Source organism: Callorhinus ursinus, unplaced genomic scaffold, assembly GCF_003265705.2.
Source record: "Callorhinus ursinus isolate GAN/ISIS: 27379988/994484 unplaced genomic scaffold, GSC_fseal_2.0 scaffold10, whole genome shotgun sequence".
NCBI lineage: Eukaryota > Metazoa > Chordata > Mammalia > Carnivora > Otariidae > Callorhinus > Callorhinus ursinus.
The window spans coordinates 16,309,451-16,324,306 of record NW_027397072.1 but is presented as its reverse complement, the minus strand read 5'-3'; the positions used below and the strand labels follow the sequence as shown (position 1 = coordinate 16,324,306).

At 35.4% G+C, this 14,856-nt stretch overlaps 1 protein-coding gene across 7 annotated transcripts in view; it reads left to right on the top strand.

The window, feature by feature from the left end:
• Positions 1–14,856, top strand: part of PUM2 (pumilio RNA binding family member 2) — a 103,234-nt gene that overhangs the window by 32,848 nt on the left and 55,530 nt on the right. For all 7 annotated transcript variants that reach the window (XM_073897033.1, XM_073897034.1, XM_025867796.2 and 4 more), the window contains 5 exons: positions 1,488–1,596; positions 4,088–4,275; positions 4,813–4,982; positions 8,334–8,604; positions 8,837–8,930. In XM_073897033.1, coding sequence (XP_073753134.1) covers positions 1,488–1,596; positions 4,088–4,275; positions 4,813–4,982; positions 8,334–8,604; positions 8,837–8,930 — 832 coding nt within the window. The remainder of the gene's footprint in view (positions 1–1,487; positions 1,597–4,087; positions 4,276–4,812; positions 4,983–8,333; positions 8,605–8,836; positions 8,931–14,856) is intronic.

The following is a 14,856-nucleotide window of genomic DNA, read 5'->3' as shown; positions in this document are numbered from 1 at the left end:
CGTTTGTAATCATATCCTGCTGACTCTCCTAAATATCTCTCAAACCATTTTATTTTTCAATTCTTTCTGTTAGTACCCTGTTCCAGTTCTTACCATCTTGGCCCTGTTGTAGTTCTGCTAAACTGATTTCTTTGTCCGTAGTCTAGAATATCCATTATTCTTATAGCTTACAACTTGAGTTGTTTTCTGAAACACAGTATCACTCTTAACAACCTCTATGGATTCCCTTATTTCAAAGTAATGTGCAGTTTTTCTTTAACTTGTCGTTAAGGTTCCTCAGGATCTGACCTAGAAAGCTTTACCAGCATCAGCTTTGACATTCCCTCATCTGTTCATCATCTCATACCTTGTTGTACACACAGTGCAATTTATTAGGTTGTGCCTTTGTTCATGATTTACTTTATCTTCCTCGCCTTCCACTCACACTTTCACACCCAACACACAGTTTTATTTCTCAGATCCAATTCGGGTTTTACCGAGTTTGTTTTATTACATTTAGTTTGTATGTTTGTGAGCTCTCTGAGAATAAGGTTACCCTGCCCCTAAGGAGGCAAACACAGGTAATTTAGTGTGGTAAGTATAGTGTTAGAAGTATATACAGGTTTAATTATGACCACTGAAAGACTGGGTACCTAATTACGGGCTGAGAGGGAGGAGGTCTGAGGAATGCTTATTTAAAATGCTAAATGCATGCCTCAGGAAACCAATCTATTGTTTTCAAACAAACATATCCCCAGTCCATCTTCTCTGAGTATCAGGGAAGGTAGACAGGAGAGGCTAGGATGAGTGATGAAGTATCATTAGGAATTAGCCAAATGTACATTTTGAATAATCAGTGAATCATTATATCAACATAATTTTTATGTGCTCTGTGTGTCACATATATGGTAGATAGAGCATGGGGCTTTTAGATTATTTCAGAAGTATTTGAGGTTCCTTTCTGTGTGTCTTCCACCATCCACAGGTTCCTGATTTGAATTGATAGATTGCTAGCATTCCAGACCTAGGAAGAGTCATGAAGTTAACTTCCATTGAATAAATGAAGTAAAAGTGAAGATGTATTTTCTATCATGGAAGCTATGGGATAGGAGGTGATCCAAGGACAGTAAAGGAGAGGAAGTAAAGGAGAGGTTTTTACCTTTTGTATAGATGTTTTTATTATCTATATTAAGACATTTAGTAGGTTTTTTGAAGAAATTTATAAAGAAAGTCACAAGATGGTAAAACCATTTCAAACATGTAGAAGAGTCAGAAGTGGACTTTGACTAGTGTTCAGGGTTAGAATTACTAGAGCCAGTACCCAAACATTAAGTGGGGAGTTATTTTATTATTAACAAGACAAAAATAGAAAATAGTTCTCTGTGAATTTTCCTTAGTATTGAAAACTCGTACATATTGGTGGTAAGTTCTCTTTCACTCACGTAGAATTAGAATAAATTTGCAATTAGAATGAAACTTAAATTAATATTTTTTTCCCTCCCAAATAGCTTTTGCCTACCAAAAAGTTTTGGGAACCTGATGATTCAACAAAAGATGGACAAAAAGGCATATTTCTTGGGGATGATGAATGGAGAGAGACTGCATGGGGAACTTCTCGTAAGTTATTGGTGTTATGTGTGAGAATTATGAATTTACTTGAATTTTTTGAAACCCTGCCTGCCCCTGGACAGACAGTATTTGGAGCAAATTTCTGATGACTTTGTTGAAAATTTTATAAGTTATTATAATGTACATTTTTAATGTAAATTAACCCTTATCTAATGGTCTACTTAATAATTAGAAGTTTTTGTCACAGTAAAATATTACTGGATGATAATTAATCAAATTAACTTTAAATTTTGAGTGTAAATTACCTGGGTGTTTCTTTATTCTCCCTCTGCCCCCCCCCCGTGCTTTTTCTCTCTCTCGCAAAAATAAAATCTTTAAAATAAAATAAAATTACTTGTGCTCGAAAACTTGATTGGTAGACATGTTTTAATTTTTGTTTTGAAGGTTGAATGCTTAATTACTTTATTTACCAGAACCAAATATTTTTTAAAGCATTCTGAAGCAAAACATCTTGAGCACAACATTACGGTAATGAGAGATTATTTTCAAGATGGATGGTTGGGAAATATTTTTGGTATGTTATATTTGGAGGACAACTCGTACAAGTGATGAAATATTTAAGCAACATTATATATTTCTTTTTAGTGTCAAGTTTGTATTTTTAATTTCTTGTGCCACTTCCTCTTGCAACTTAACTTTTTTTGGCTGTATGGATAAAATTTTGAAGATGAATATTAGTCTTTACCAAGAGATAGGAAATTAGAAATGAATGAAAAATTAGAAGTTATTTTGTTTATAGAACATTTATTGAATGCCAAGTATGTTACAAATATGAGTAAGATATTCCTTGTTCTAGAGGAATTGTTCTAAAGAAGAGTCTTTCCATGACTGCAGGAGACTTTATCATATGGTTAGTTTCTCTAACTGAAGTTACCTTTTTTTTTTTTTTAAAGATTTTATTTATTTGACAGAGACACAGTGAGAGAGGGAACACAAGCAGGGGGAGTGGGAGAGGGAGAAACAGGCTTCCCGCTGAGCAGGGAGCCCGATGCGGGGCTCCATCCCAGGACCCTGGGATCATGACCTGAGCTGAAGGCAGACGCTTAATGACTGTGCCACCCAGGCACAGTCTAACTGAAGTTCTCTTTCTCACCCTCACGTTCACCTATTTTTTGCTCACTTTAACTCTTGAGCTTTCATATCACTTCCTTTGGGATTCACTCTAAGACTGGGAAGGATTAATGCTCCTTCTTTCTGTTTCCGTAGTATCCTGGATCATTTTTACTGATGCACTTTTACTCTGTTATGATTGTCTTAGGGCAGGGACTGTCTTGTTTGTTCTTGGATTCCCCATACATAGCGCAATGCCCAGCATACGAGAGACCATAAACCAACATTTTTTTGAACTGTGTTAAAGGGTGAATGATTGAATGAAAAAATATAATGACTAATCTCTTGTGGATAAAGGTACTGCAATGAAATGTTTTAATATGCTTTAACAAAAGTAGTAGTCATTTAAAAACATAAGACTTAATGAAGTAATGGCCGAGTACCGCCGTTGATAGTTCAGCCTCTTAAGGACTGGACCTAATAGTATTCTGTGTGATAACAAATGAACCAGAGGTAGCTTATTGGTGCCTTAAAAAACAATATTTGAATGTTGCCTCAAATGTTTTTTTATATTTGTATCCCATTTGTTCTCTAATCTTAAATATTGCTTTTTTTCTTTTTGTCATAAAAATGTGTTGAAAAGGTATTCACACCAGATGAATAATTTTTTGTTAAAAATAAATGGAAAACTTTTAAACTAGGAAGGGACATTTATTTATTTATTTAGATTTTATTTATTTGACAGAGAGTGCACACAAGTAGGGGGAGCTGCAGGCAGAGGGAGAGGGAGAAGCAGGCTCCCTGTCAATCAGGGAGCCCAATGTGGGGCCGGATCCCAGGACCCTGGGATCATGACCTGAGCCAAAGGCAGACGCTTAACTGACTGAGCTACCCAGGCACCCCTAGAAGGGACTTTTAAAAATAATCTTTAGGTGACAGTTTTTACACCCAGAGTAGAAAATTCTTTGATATTAACTGATTTTTTCCAAACGTATTTGTTTGTGTTTATAGTGGTACAGCCATGTGTTCTGAATCTGTCCAGTATATAACTATGAGCTTGAGATGTGCTAGGTTTCTGTTTTGAATTATTATGAATCACAAAGAAAGCTTTAATATTTTAACAAGATGCTTGTAGGCAGCAGAGCCTTCAGGTTAATGTTTCTGTCTCCGTTGACCTTTCTGGTTTGACTGTTCATATCGGCTTTTACTTTTTTTTGTTAACCAAATGGCTCTGTCTGTATTCCCAAGAAATGTACCCAGGCCAGTGAGTCTCAACAGTATGAAAGCTTTTTATTAAGATTATAGTAACATTCAAAATAAAACAGTATACTGATTTTTTTTTTTTTTACTTCAGTATATTAATTTATGTAAATACATTTTGGTTAGTTTAAAAGTACAGATGTGTAATTGTGTTCTTCCTTCCAAACAGACCATTCAATGTCCCAGCCTATTATGGTACAGAGAAGATCTGGACAGGGTTTTCATGGAAACAGTGAAGTAAATGCAATACTGTCTCCGCGATCAGAAAGTGGAGGCCTTGGTGTGAGCATGGTAGAATATGTATTAAGTTCTTCTCCTGCTGATAAATTGGATTCTCGATTTAGGAAGGGAACTTTTGTAAGTATTTTTAATAATTAGTGGTTATTTGGTTATCTTTAAGTCCATTTATTTTTTTGGCTCTTCCAGAGCTCAAGGAAATCTTGCAGTTATTGGAGCTCTGGTTTTCTTCTCTTGGCCACTTCTTGAAATACATGAAATAGTAGAACCAATGGGAATATAACCTTAGCCATGTTACAAAAATCAAGCCATATTAATTACGAAACATAATTTGCAGGATTACAATTGCTTATTCATGGTAGTGTTTGATGTGAAAGTAACTAAAAATCATCTGCATTAAGTAGAATTTCAATCTCGTCTGTGGTGTTACTGCTTTTCCAGCACCGCTATAGTTAAGGTTGCCTTAGCCCTTCTGTTATAAATCACTGTTTTGTGCTCAATTTTTTGGCCTTTGATAAATTAGTTGATTACAAAATTAAAATAAGGTACAATGCTTTTATTGTTTACGTGCACTATAGCGTAGTTTTAGGTCACCTTATGGTGCTTTTTTTTGTGTTCTATTAAACATTCAGAATCAAACAGATTCTTTTTCCTCAGGGCACTAGAGATGCTGAAACAGATGGACCTGAGAAAGGAGATCAAAAAGGCAAGGCTTCTCCATTTGAGGAGGACCAAAACAGAGATCTTAAACAAGGAGATGATGATGATTCTAAAATAAATGGCAGAGGTTTGCCAAATGGAATGGATGCCGATTGCAAAGATTTTAAGTAAGACTTTAACTTTCTCAAGAAGAAAAGCATATCTCTTTAGGGATGATTACTACTAGTTGATGTGATTGATTTAGACATTTTCCAATTTTGGTTTATTTTATTTCCCTTTGTACCTTGTGTCAATCCAGAAGAATATTTAATTTTTTTCCTAAGGAGTATTAGTTGATTGTGAACCTTTTTTTTTTTTTAATAATTCATCAAAATAGTCTCTAAAACAGTGCATTCCATTAAAGGAGTAATGTTAGAAATGGTGTTACCTTTCTGCTAATATGGTAGTCTAAATTTTAACTTTTTCCTACCTGCTAAAATTTAGTGAATTTTAGGTTTAATCTGGTTTTTTTTGGCAAACTCCTTTCGGGGTTGCTCTTGAGCACCTTTCTGTGTAGTTTCCTCTTCCTTCTACCCCTGTATTGTATCCTCCCCCCCACCCCCATCTAACTCTTAATCTTGGAAATGAGGAAACATAATTAGCTTAGGACCTGTGACCTTTCTTCTTAGTATATATGAATTTATGGTAATACTTAATATTCCTGAAATTAGGAAGTAGGGAACATATTAGAGACTTCAGAAAGTTAGCTTTAAGCTTAGAATTCTTTAAGTTGTAACTTTTTAGTTGTCTCTTTATGGTAATTAAGTATTTTCTTCTAGCTTTGATCTCAGATCAGACAGTGTACATTTACCTAGATATTAGGGATTTGTTTCTTCATCCTGAATTCCTTTACTTTATACTTCATTAGTCGGATATTTTGGGGGCTTATACCTGAAAATGAGCTGTTTCTTTGAGATCTTGTGAACCATGAAATCTCAGTTAACTTGAGTATAACCATATATGTGGGTGGTATGCTTTTACATTTATTGCCTTTAATTATCAAAAGCAGAGTAAAATGCTTCTTAAAACAGTGCCATTTGTATCTGTTCTAAGTGCAAAAAAGCATCCGAAACCAGTAAACCTCTTTTTTTTTTTTAAAGATTTTATTTATTTATTTGAGAGAGAGAGAATGAGAGAGAGAGAGCACGAGAGGGAAGAGGGTCAGAGGGAGAAGCAGACTCCCTGCTGAGCAGGGAGCCCGATGTGGGACTCAATCCCGGGACTCCAGGATCATGACCTGAGCCGAAGGCAGTCGCTTAACCAACTGAGCCACCCAGGCGCCCACCAGTAAACCTCTTTGATAAGAAATAAATTTAATGCTTTTCAGTTTGTTTTAGAACCTTATCCTGATTTTACTTTTCTGCAGTTGCCTAATCTGAGTTTTAGTCAAGGGCCTGTATTTAAACTGAGTTGATTATGAGCCCTTCAGAGTATGCATTTATAATTGAAGTGTTAATACACCATTAACTATAGCAAGAAAATAGCACCACTTAATAGCGCAATGCCTTTTTTCTATTATATTCTCTATTTATTGGTATATTAGAGTTGTTTGTATGAAAGGCTATGCTTCTCCATATTATGAGCTTTTCCATTTATTAGCATTTTAATTTTATTCCATTAAGTTTGGGGTATGCGTTTTAAATTGTTTATGAAATATTTTACATACAGTATTATACTTCATAGTGTAAAAATGTTTCAGACTAATAGCTGTGGCCATATGGTCACTATTGCTAACATATCACTAATATGTACATTAATTGATAGCAGCATCAGTATATAATCACTGGAGTGTAGAACTGAAAGGAAGGGAAGAACTATAGCAGGCTTTATTTTAAAAGGCTAATTTTATTTTTTTAAAGATTTTATTTATTTATTTGACAGAGACACAGTGAGAGAGGGAACACAAGCAAGGGGAGTGGGAGAGGGAGAAGCAGGTCTCCCGCTGAGCAGGGAGCCTGATGCGGGGCTCGATCCCAGGACCCTGGGATCATGACCTGAGCTGAAGTCACCCAGGCACCCCTAAAAGCTTAATTTTAAAGAAGATCCTTCCAGGTTTTTTTTTTCTTTTCATATATATTCTGAATGAAAAACCTTTGAATATTCACATGAAAAATTAGGTATGGTTAAAGGGGAAAGGAAGTAGAAATTTCTTCTAAATATTGCAAGGATAGTGGTTGATTTTTAAATAAAATTTAAGTTCACCTAAATATCTGGAAACCGATTCTTACAATTAAGTATTTTTTTTAAGTAATTACTTTGTAAAATGCTCTGCACATGTTTGCAAATTTATCTTGATGCGAAGCTCCTGAACTTTGGGGCAGAGTTACATAGGTGTTAACAACTGGCACTGAAAGCCAGGTAAAATAGTTATTGTCTTTTACTTAATGTACTTACGTTTGCATATACTGTGAACTCACGTTCCTCAGAACAAACTTATTTCTTGTGAGGGAAAAGATCTTGCATAAAATATTTTTGTAGAAGAAAAGACACTGTAAATGAGAATAAATTATGTCTAGAAATAAAGTAAAAATAAGGTTTAGACCATGAAGGATGTTGATAAAAAGAGTTGATGCCCAGTAAATTTTTGAAAAAATTAAAGAGGCTAGTTAGTAGAGGAAGTTGATGTTTTGTATGAAATATACTTTTTATTGATGGGCATACTTAATTCTTGGTAAATATGTTACAAATTGCCATTTCTTTTTGATGATTTTAACTGAAACAATTTTGTGTGATAAAGATAGTTTTTGGAGAGCTGTCATAAAGGCTTTTCACACTTCGTTTTTTGTCCTTACTTGAAACAATAAGCACAAGAAGGTTATGTCTTCAGTCTCACTTAAACTGAGGCCTGGAAGATGAAATGATTTGCTCAAAATCGTATTTAAAGACAGTCCGGAGTCAGCCTTCATCTTAGTTCATGTTGTTTTCCATTGTATCCCACATTTTACACTCTGAAGTCATGAAGGCCATCCTTTATGGCCAGTGTGTTTTTTGTTGGTTCCCCCCCGCCCCCCGAACCATTATTAAGCAAGATATGGCAAAATTCTGTGCTGGTGGACAAGACAGGAGTATGGTAGGTGGGTTTTGGTTTTGAGTCTTCCCATGTTTGTTGCTTGATAGTCTGCTATTCATACACCATTCATTTTGTCTGTGATTTGAGAAAAATTTCAGGTAGTTTAAGCCCTAAATTGTGATATTGGCTCATTTTCTTATCTGTAAAATTGAGTTAAATCTTGATGCTATTCAAATTAGAGAGAATGATCATTAGTAATATGAAAAAAAACAAAACCATGTCAGTTCTTAAGAAGAAGTTAGATTAGACAGAAAAAAAAAATGATGCAGTGGAGTGGTTAGGGACCTGGGGTGCCTGATTTGCCCTCTGTATTTTACAACCTTTGTTTTTCATGATTTTCCTACTTTCCCATTCCAACTGTGACTGACTTACTACTTTTACTCATAAAGTCTTTGTTTTCTTTATATAGTCGTACTCCTGGAAGTCGTCAAGCCTCTCCAACTGAAGTAGTTGAGCGCCTGGGCCCCAATACTAATCCCCCAGAAGGATTGGGGCCTCTTCCTAATCCTACAGCTAATAAACCACTTGTTGAAGAATTTTCAAATCCTGAAACTCAGAATCTGGATGCCATGGAACAAGTTGGTCTGGATTCCTTACAGTTTGACTATCCTGGTAATCAGGTACCCATGGACTCTTCAGGAGCTACTGTAGGCCTTTTTGACTACAATTCCCAGCAGCAGGTAAAGCATGAAGCTCCTTTAATGAAGCTCCTCTTAACTATGTACTGGTGTAGCCTGAAGTACTGTGAGGCATTGACGTGAATAACAGGAGTGTTGTTAAATACTTAATGTTTTATAAATAAAATGTTTTTATAGTTGAGAAAGTGATTGTTTAAATACACTGTTCACAGCTTTTTAAATAGAAATGAAATGCTTTGAGACTAATCTTTGTATTAAATGTTTTCTCTAATAGCTCTTTCAGAGGACTAATGCACTAACAGTTCAGCAGTTAACTGCAGCTCAACAGCAGCAATATGCATTAGCTGCAGCCCAGCAGCCACATATAGGTGAGTCTTTGTAAGTTACCATTTTGATGAGACTTAGAAAATCTTGTGTTAGTGTTTATTAGAACGCTTCATTTTTCTTTTACTGAATGGTGTTATTTCGTTATGTTTTAAAACATCTCATTGAGATCAAAGAGTAATTACATGGCAAGAGTAAAGATTTAACTAGGGAAGAACTGTTTCTGATTATTGTATCCTTGATTAAATAAAAATCTAACTTGATGAAAGCTGGAAGTACATAAGTTTTTCAGTGTCAAAGTTGAGAGTCAAACACTTGGAAATTTGGAAATTCAAATGTATGTTATATCTGTTAGCAATCACAATGTTTATTTAAATAAATCAGATTTCCAAGAAAATTCCTTAAAATATTTTCTTCTTTACTTCATTATTTGGTCCTTGACTTTTAGCCTTTAATGTGAATTATTATAATTACACATTTGTTATTGCTAACGCATTGGTACGTGTTATCCATGTTGGGGTTTTATGTTTGCTTTTTAACTTTTTAATTTGAAATAATTATAGAGTCACATGGAGTTGCAAGAAGAGTACAGAGAGGTTCCCCATCCAACTTTCCCTATATAACTACATCTTACATAATTACAGTACAGTACCAAAATCAGGAATATGAAATTGGTAAATGTATATGTATATGTTACATCATGATGTAACCATTTTTATCCCTGATTTTAGCTGACCTTAATTTATTAACTAGTTGGAAAAGGTGTGAATATTCCCCACATCATAATCTATGGAAGCAGGCTTGGGAGGGAGTGATATACTAAGTTGATTCTCTTCCCTTACCTTAGTATTGTTCTGTGTCAATCCATAAAGGTCTCCTACATCCCAGATTTTATTTTTGGTTTTAATCAAAGGTGACCACGCATTTCTAGATGGCTTCTAATAGCAGCATGCATTTTTTGCCACCAGCTTCCTTTACCCTTATATTTAGTCATTCTTACTAGAAATGTAGTGATTCCTGGGGTACCTGGGTGGTTCAGTCGGTTAAGCATCTGACTCTTGATTTCGGCTCAGGTCATGATCTCAGGGTCATGACATTGAGCCCCTTGTATGGCTCCACACTCAGCGCTGAGCGCTGAGTCAGTTTAGGGTTCTCTCGCTCCCTGCTTGTGTGCACATGTATGCACATGCGCACACTCTCTTTCAAATGAATAAATAAAATTTTAAAAAAGAAAAGAAATGTAGCGATTCCTGTCTACTCACAGACTGGTATAACCCTTTTTTATTTCTTGAAGGCTCTAAGGTATGTTTTAGTATGTGACAGGCTAGTATACCCATTGCTCTTCCATTTTAAAGTTTTAAATTTTCTCCTCTTACTTGCTTTTTTAATATGAACTTTAGAATTTGCTTATTTATTTACTTCCAGAAGATTGGGTTTAAATTTTAAATTAACTTTGGGAAAATCTACATCTTTATGACCTTAAGTATTCTAACCAGGACATTTTGTATCTTTATATTTGTTCAAGTTTGCTTTTGTATTGTTTATCAGTGCTTTAAAGTTTTTCTCATGTAAGTTTGCATATTTCTTGGTAAGTTTGTTCTTAGGTATTTTATCTTCTGCTATCAATGTAAATGGCCTCCTATCTTTTATTAAATCTTTAGATATCTATGAAAGCTCTTGATCAGCAAATACTAAAATTTCTGAGTATATGTTCTAATTGAATCATTCTTGTGTTCACGGAATAAAAAAAGTGCGTATAATCTCTTAACGAGCTCTTTCAATTTGCTAATGTTTTATTTAGGAAGTCTGCGTCAATAATGTGTACATGAAATTAGTCCTTAAGTTTGTGTGTTTCCTTGCATTTTTGTCAGATTTTGGAATATGATCACTTCATAAAAATAATTTAGAACTATCCCCCCTTTTAATACCTTAAAAGAGTATTTCAAGTAACATTGGACTTAAGTTGTCTTTTAAAACTTGGCAGAACTTCTTTGTGAAGCCATCTAGGAAACCATGCATTTAAATTTGAAAACCTGAATAAAAATGGAAATATTCCTAAGCATAATTTACCAAAATTGACTCCACCTTTTAATCTTTGTTCTGTAGTTAAATATATTCATTGTTGACCATTAGTCTTATTATCCAAGTTTGCCTAGTCATCTCTTGGCTGGCTGAAAGCCCATTTTAGAACAGCATTGTACAATAGAAATATAATATGTGCCACATGGAATTTTAAATTCTTTGGTAGCCACATTTTTGAAAAGTTAAAAGAAATAGGTGAAATTAATTTGAATATATTATTTAACCCATTATATCCAAAAATGTCATTTTAAATGTGACCGATATAAAACTTACTAATGAGAAATTTAAATTCTTTTCTTCATATGAAGCTTTTCAAATCAGGTATGCATTTTTCCACTTGAGCAGATGCTCAGTAGCTGTATGTGGTTGTAACTATTGTAATAGTGTGGCTCTAGAAGATTCTTCTAGAATGGGGATTGACAAACTTTTTAATAAAGGCCCAGATAGTAAATATTGTAATTTTTGTAAGCCGTATGATTTCAGCCACAACTAGTCAAATCTGCTGTTAAAGCACAGAAGAACCTTAAGTGACATATGAATGAGTATGGCCGTATTCCTTTAAAATTTTACCATGGATACTGTAATTTGAATATCATTATAATTTTTATGTGTTGCAAATTATTATTTTCAACTGTTAAAAATGTTAAAATTGTTCTTAATTTATGTAAAAATAGGTAGCAACCTGGACTTGGCTCATGGACAGGGCCAGAAAGAGATAATAGATACAGTATATTTTTATTTTTTAAAAATAGACCTCTACACTGGAAAGGGAGGGAAAGAGGAAAGAAAAAGGATTGTTTAGATGGTTGGGAAATTTTTGTAGTTTAGGAAATTGAGAGATAAGCCATAGGAGTAAATTAGAAATAAACCTATAGTATAGTCTGCAGAGGGCTGTAAGAGGGGCAAACCCATAGAGGGCCTGCATGTTACCAGGAGTGGAGTTTGAGTCATGCTAACGATGTGTGGTAAGAGCACCCAGGTTGCAAATAGAAATAAGACTTGGTTTGGAGATTTAACTTTATGATGTGTAGTTGGCAGTCTTGATACCACCTGATGGACAGGTGAGTGTAAGAGAATCTCACAGATAGTATCGCAAACAATATTCACAGTGTAAACAAGAAAGATCAGCCAGAAAGCAGTCAGGCATATAACAAACAGTGGAATTTACACCCAAGATGTAGAAATAAGAGAACCTTAAAGTTTCAGAAAGAACTTGTAAAAAGTTGATTCACAGTCTTAGGAGATAAAGGACTTAAAGCCATCAAAGATCAGCAGTCTTAAAACAAAATGATGTGAAAATCGACCACTTCAGAATCTTGTAAGTAAAAAGACCTAGGTGGGCTTCATTATTGAGTAGTTGTCACCTAGGATGAAATGAACTGGAGAAGAAAACTTAAGAGATCTCCAAGAACACTTAACCCATAGTAATCAGTACTTGGCAGAGACGAGAGAAATGAGAGGCTAAGGAGTGGAGTTGGTAGTAACTAAAGATATGCAAGGCATAGAAGACTAACTTTTCCTCACGTCTCAGATAAATGTGGACACATACATTTTGGAGAAAACTCAACATTATAAAGATGTCACTTCACCTAAGTTAATTTGTGGTTTTAATGTATTCTTGGTTGGAATCCCAGTAGGATTTTTTTTTTAGAACTTGAAAGTTTTTGATGTTTGTCTTAGAAAAGTAAAACGAGAAAATTAATGGAAAACTAAAGTGGAAAGAGGGAGACCTACTCAACCATATTTCAAAAGTCACTATTTTCAGTGATTAAAACTGTTGTACTGGCTTTGGCATATACAAGTAGATAGTAGACAAGAACGCTTTGCAATAGACATGTGAACATGTGTCTGTTTAGTATGCAGTGGTGGGAAAAGATTTTAATTTTAATTGACATCTCAAACGATAAAAGAGTGTATGTGGAAAATAGCTTGGAGATAATTGGGTCCTCTTCCTGACAGATTAAAAATTTAAATGAGAGGGGAGGCTGGGATGGCTCAGCAGGTTAAGCGTCTGCCTTCAGTTTAGGTCATGATCTTGGGGTGCTGCTCAGTGGGGAGTCTGCTTGTCCGTCTCCCTCTGCCCCTCCCCACCCCACTCGTGCGCTTTCTCTCTCAAATAAATCTTTATTTGAGAGACAGACAGACACAGCGAGAGAGGGAACACAAGCAGGGGGAGTGGGAGAGGGAGAAGCAGGCCTCCCGCCGAGCAGGGAGCCCGATGCGGGGCTCGATCCCAGAACCACCTGTGCCAAAGGCAGACGCTTAACGACCGAGCTACCCAGGCACCCCTAAATAAAATCTTTATGAAAAAAATTTTGTTTTAATCTCTGGTTCTTTGTCTATCAAAGAGACATAACTGTTAAAGTTTTTTAAACATTTTATTTATTTATTTGAGAGAGTGAGAGCCAGAGAGATCACAGAGGGAGAGGGAGAAGCAAACTTGCCTTTGAGCAGGGAGTCCAATGCGGGGCTTGATCCCAGGACCCCGAGATCATGACCTGAGCCGAAGGCAGACACTTAACTGGCTGAGCCACCCAGGCGCCCCAAAGAAGAAAAATTTCTTAATGCTTTATTTTACTTCTCAGATTGACAACTGTTCAAAAAGTTTGGTAATGTCCAATTTGGCAGGAGTCTGGGTGACATTCTAATATATTCCTGATGAGAATATAAATTGGTACAACTTTCCTGGAGAACAATATGGAAATGCTGAACAAGAATTGATATATATTTTCCATTTATGTGAATGTTTATAAAGGTACAATGATAACGCAGAACCCCTTTGTACTTAAAGAATAATAGGAGCACTGTTATAACAAAAGATAGTGAGCCATCTGAATATATAGCAGTAGTAGACTGATTAAATCACATTCCTTCTATACGTTAGAAAGAATGACTTGATTGTTTTGTTTGTTTGTTTGTTTGTTTTTTAAGATTTTACTTATTTATTCATGAGAGACACAGAGAGAGGCAGAGGGAGAAGCAGGCTCGGGAGCCAGATGTGGGACTCAATCCCAGGACCCCGGGATCATGACCTGAGCCGAGGGCAGACACTTAGCCATCTGAGCCACCCAGGCGCCCTAGATTATCTTTTGACATAGAAAGGCATCTATGGTTAATTGGCAAGTGAAAAACATATTTTAAAGTATCATCATAGGGGCGCCTGGTTGGCTCAGTCGGCTAAGCTTCTGCCTTTGGCTCAGGTCATGATCCCGGGGTCTTGGGATCGAGCCCTGCATTGGGCTCCCTGCTCAGCGGGGAGCCTGCTTCTTTCTCCCTCTCCCTCTGCCTGCCTGCCTGTCTGCCTACTTGTGATCTCTCTCTCTCTCTCTCTGTCAAATGAATGAATAAAATCTTAAAAAAATAAAGTATCATCATAGCCTACAGTATAAAATGTGTGTGTGTTCATTTAAAAATGTGAAAGGATGTATTTTTATACTTGTGTGCATGTATAAACAGATACAAACACATATTTGGATGTGTATATATATGTGCAAACATAAATAGGTATATATGTAAATACACAAGCATATTGTTTGATGTCTAGTATGTTGTAAATATTTCTTCAATGACTCGTGAGCTTTTAAAAACATGCAAGAAACGTTTTTTTCAACAGAAGGTTTAATATGTATCCATTAGGTCAAACTAATTCCTTATTTTTCAAATATCTGAAACTTCCTATCTGCTTTATAAGAAAGTTGGAGAAAGCTGTGTTAAAATTATTTCTAAAATTGAAAAATTTAGGAGGAGATAAAACAGTGGTCAGTAAAGAGTACATGAGGACTTTGGCTTTACATTTTACATGCTCTAATAGTATTTGAGATTTTAAAAGCAGTCTTTTTAAATCATATAATATGGAATATAAAAAAAATTACATCTTGGCTTTGAGAT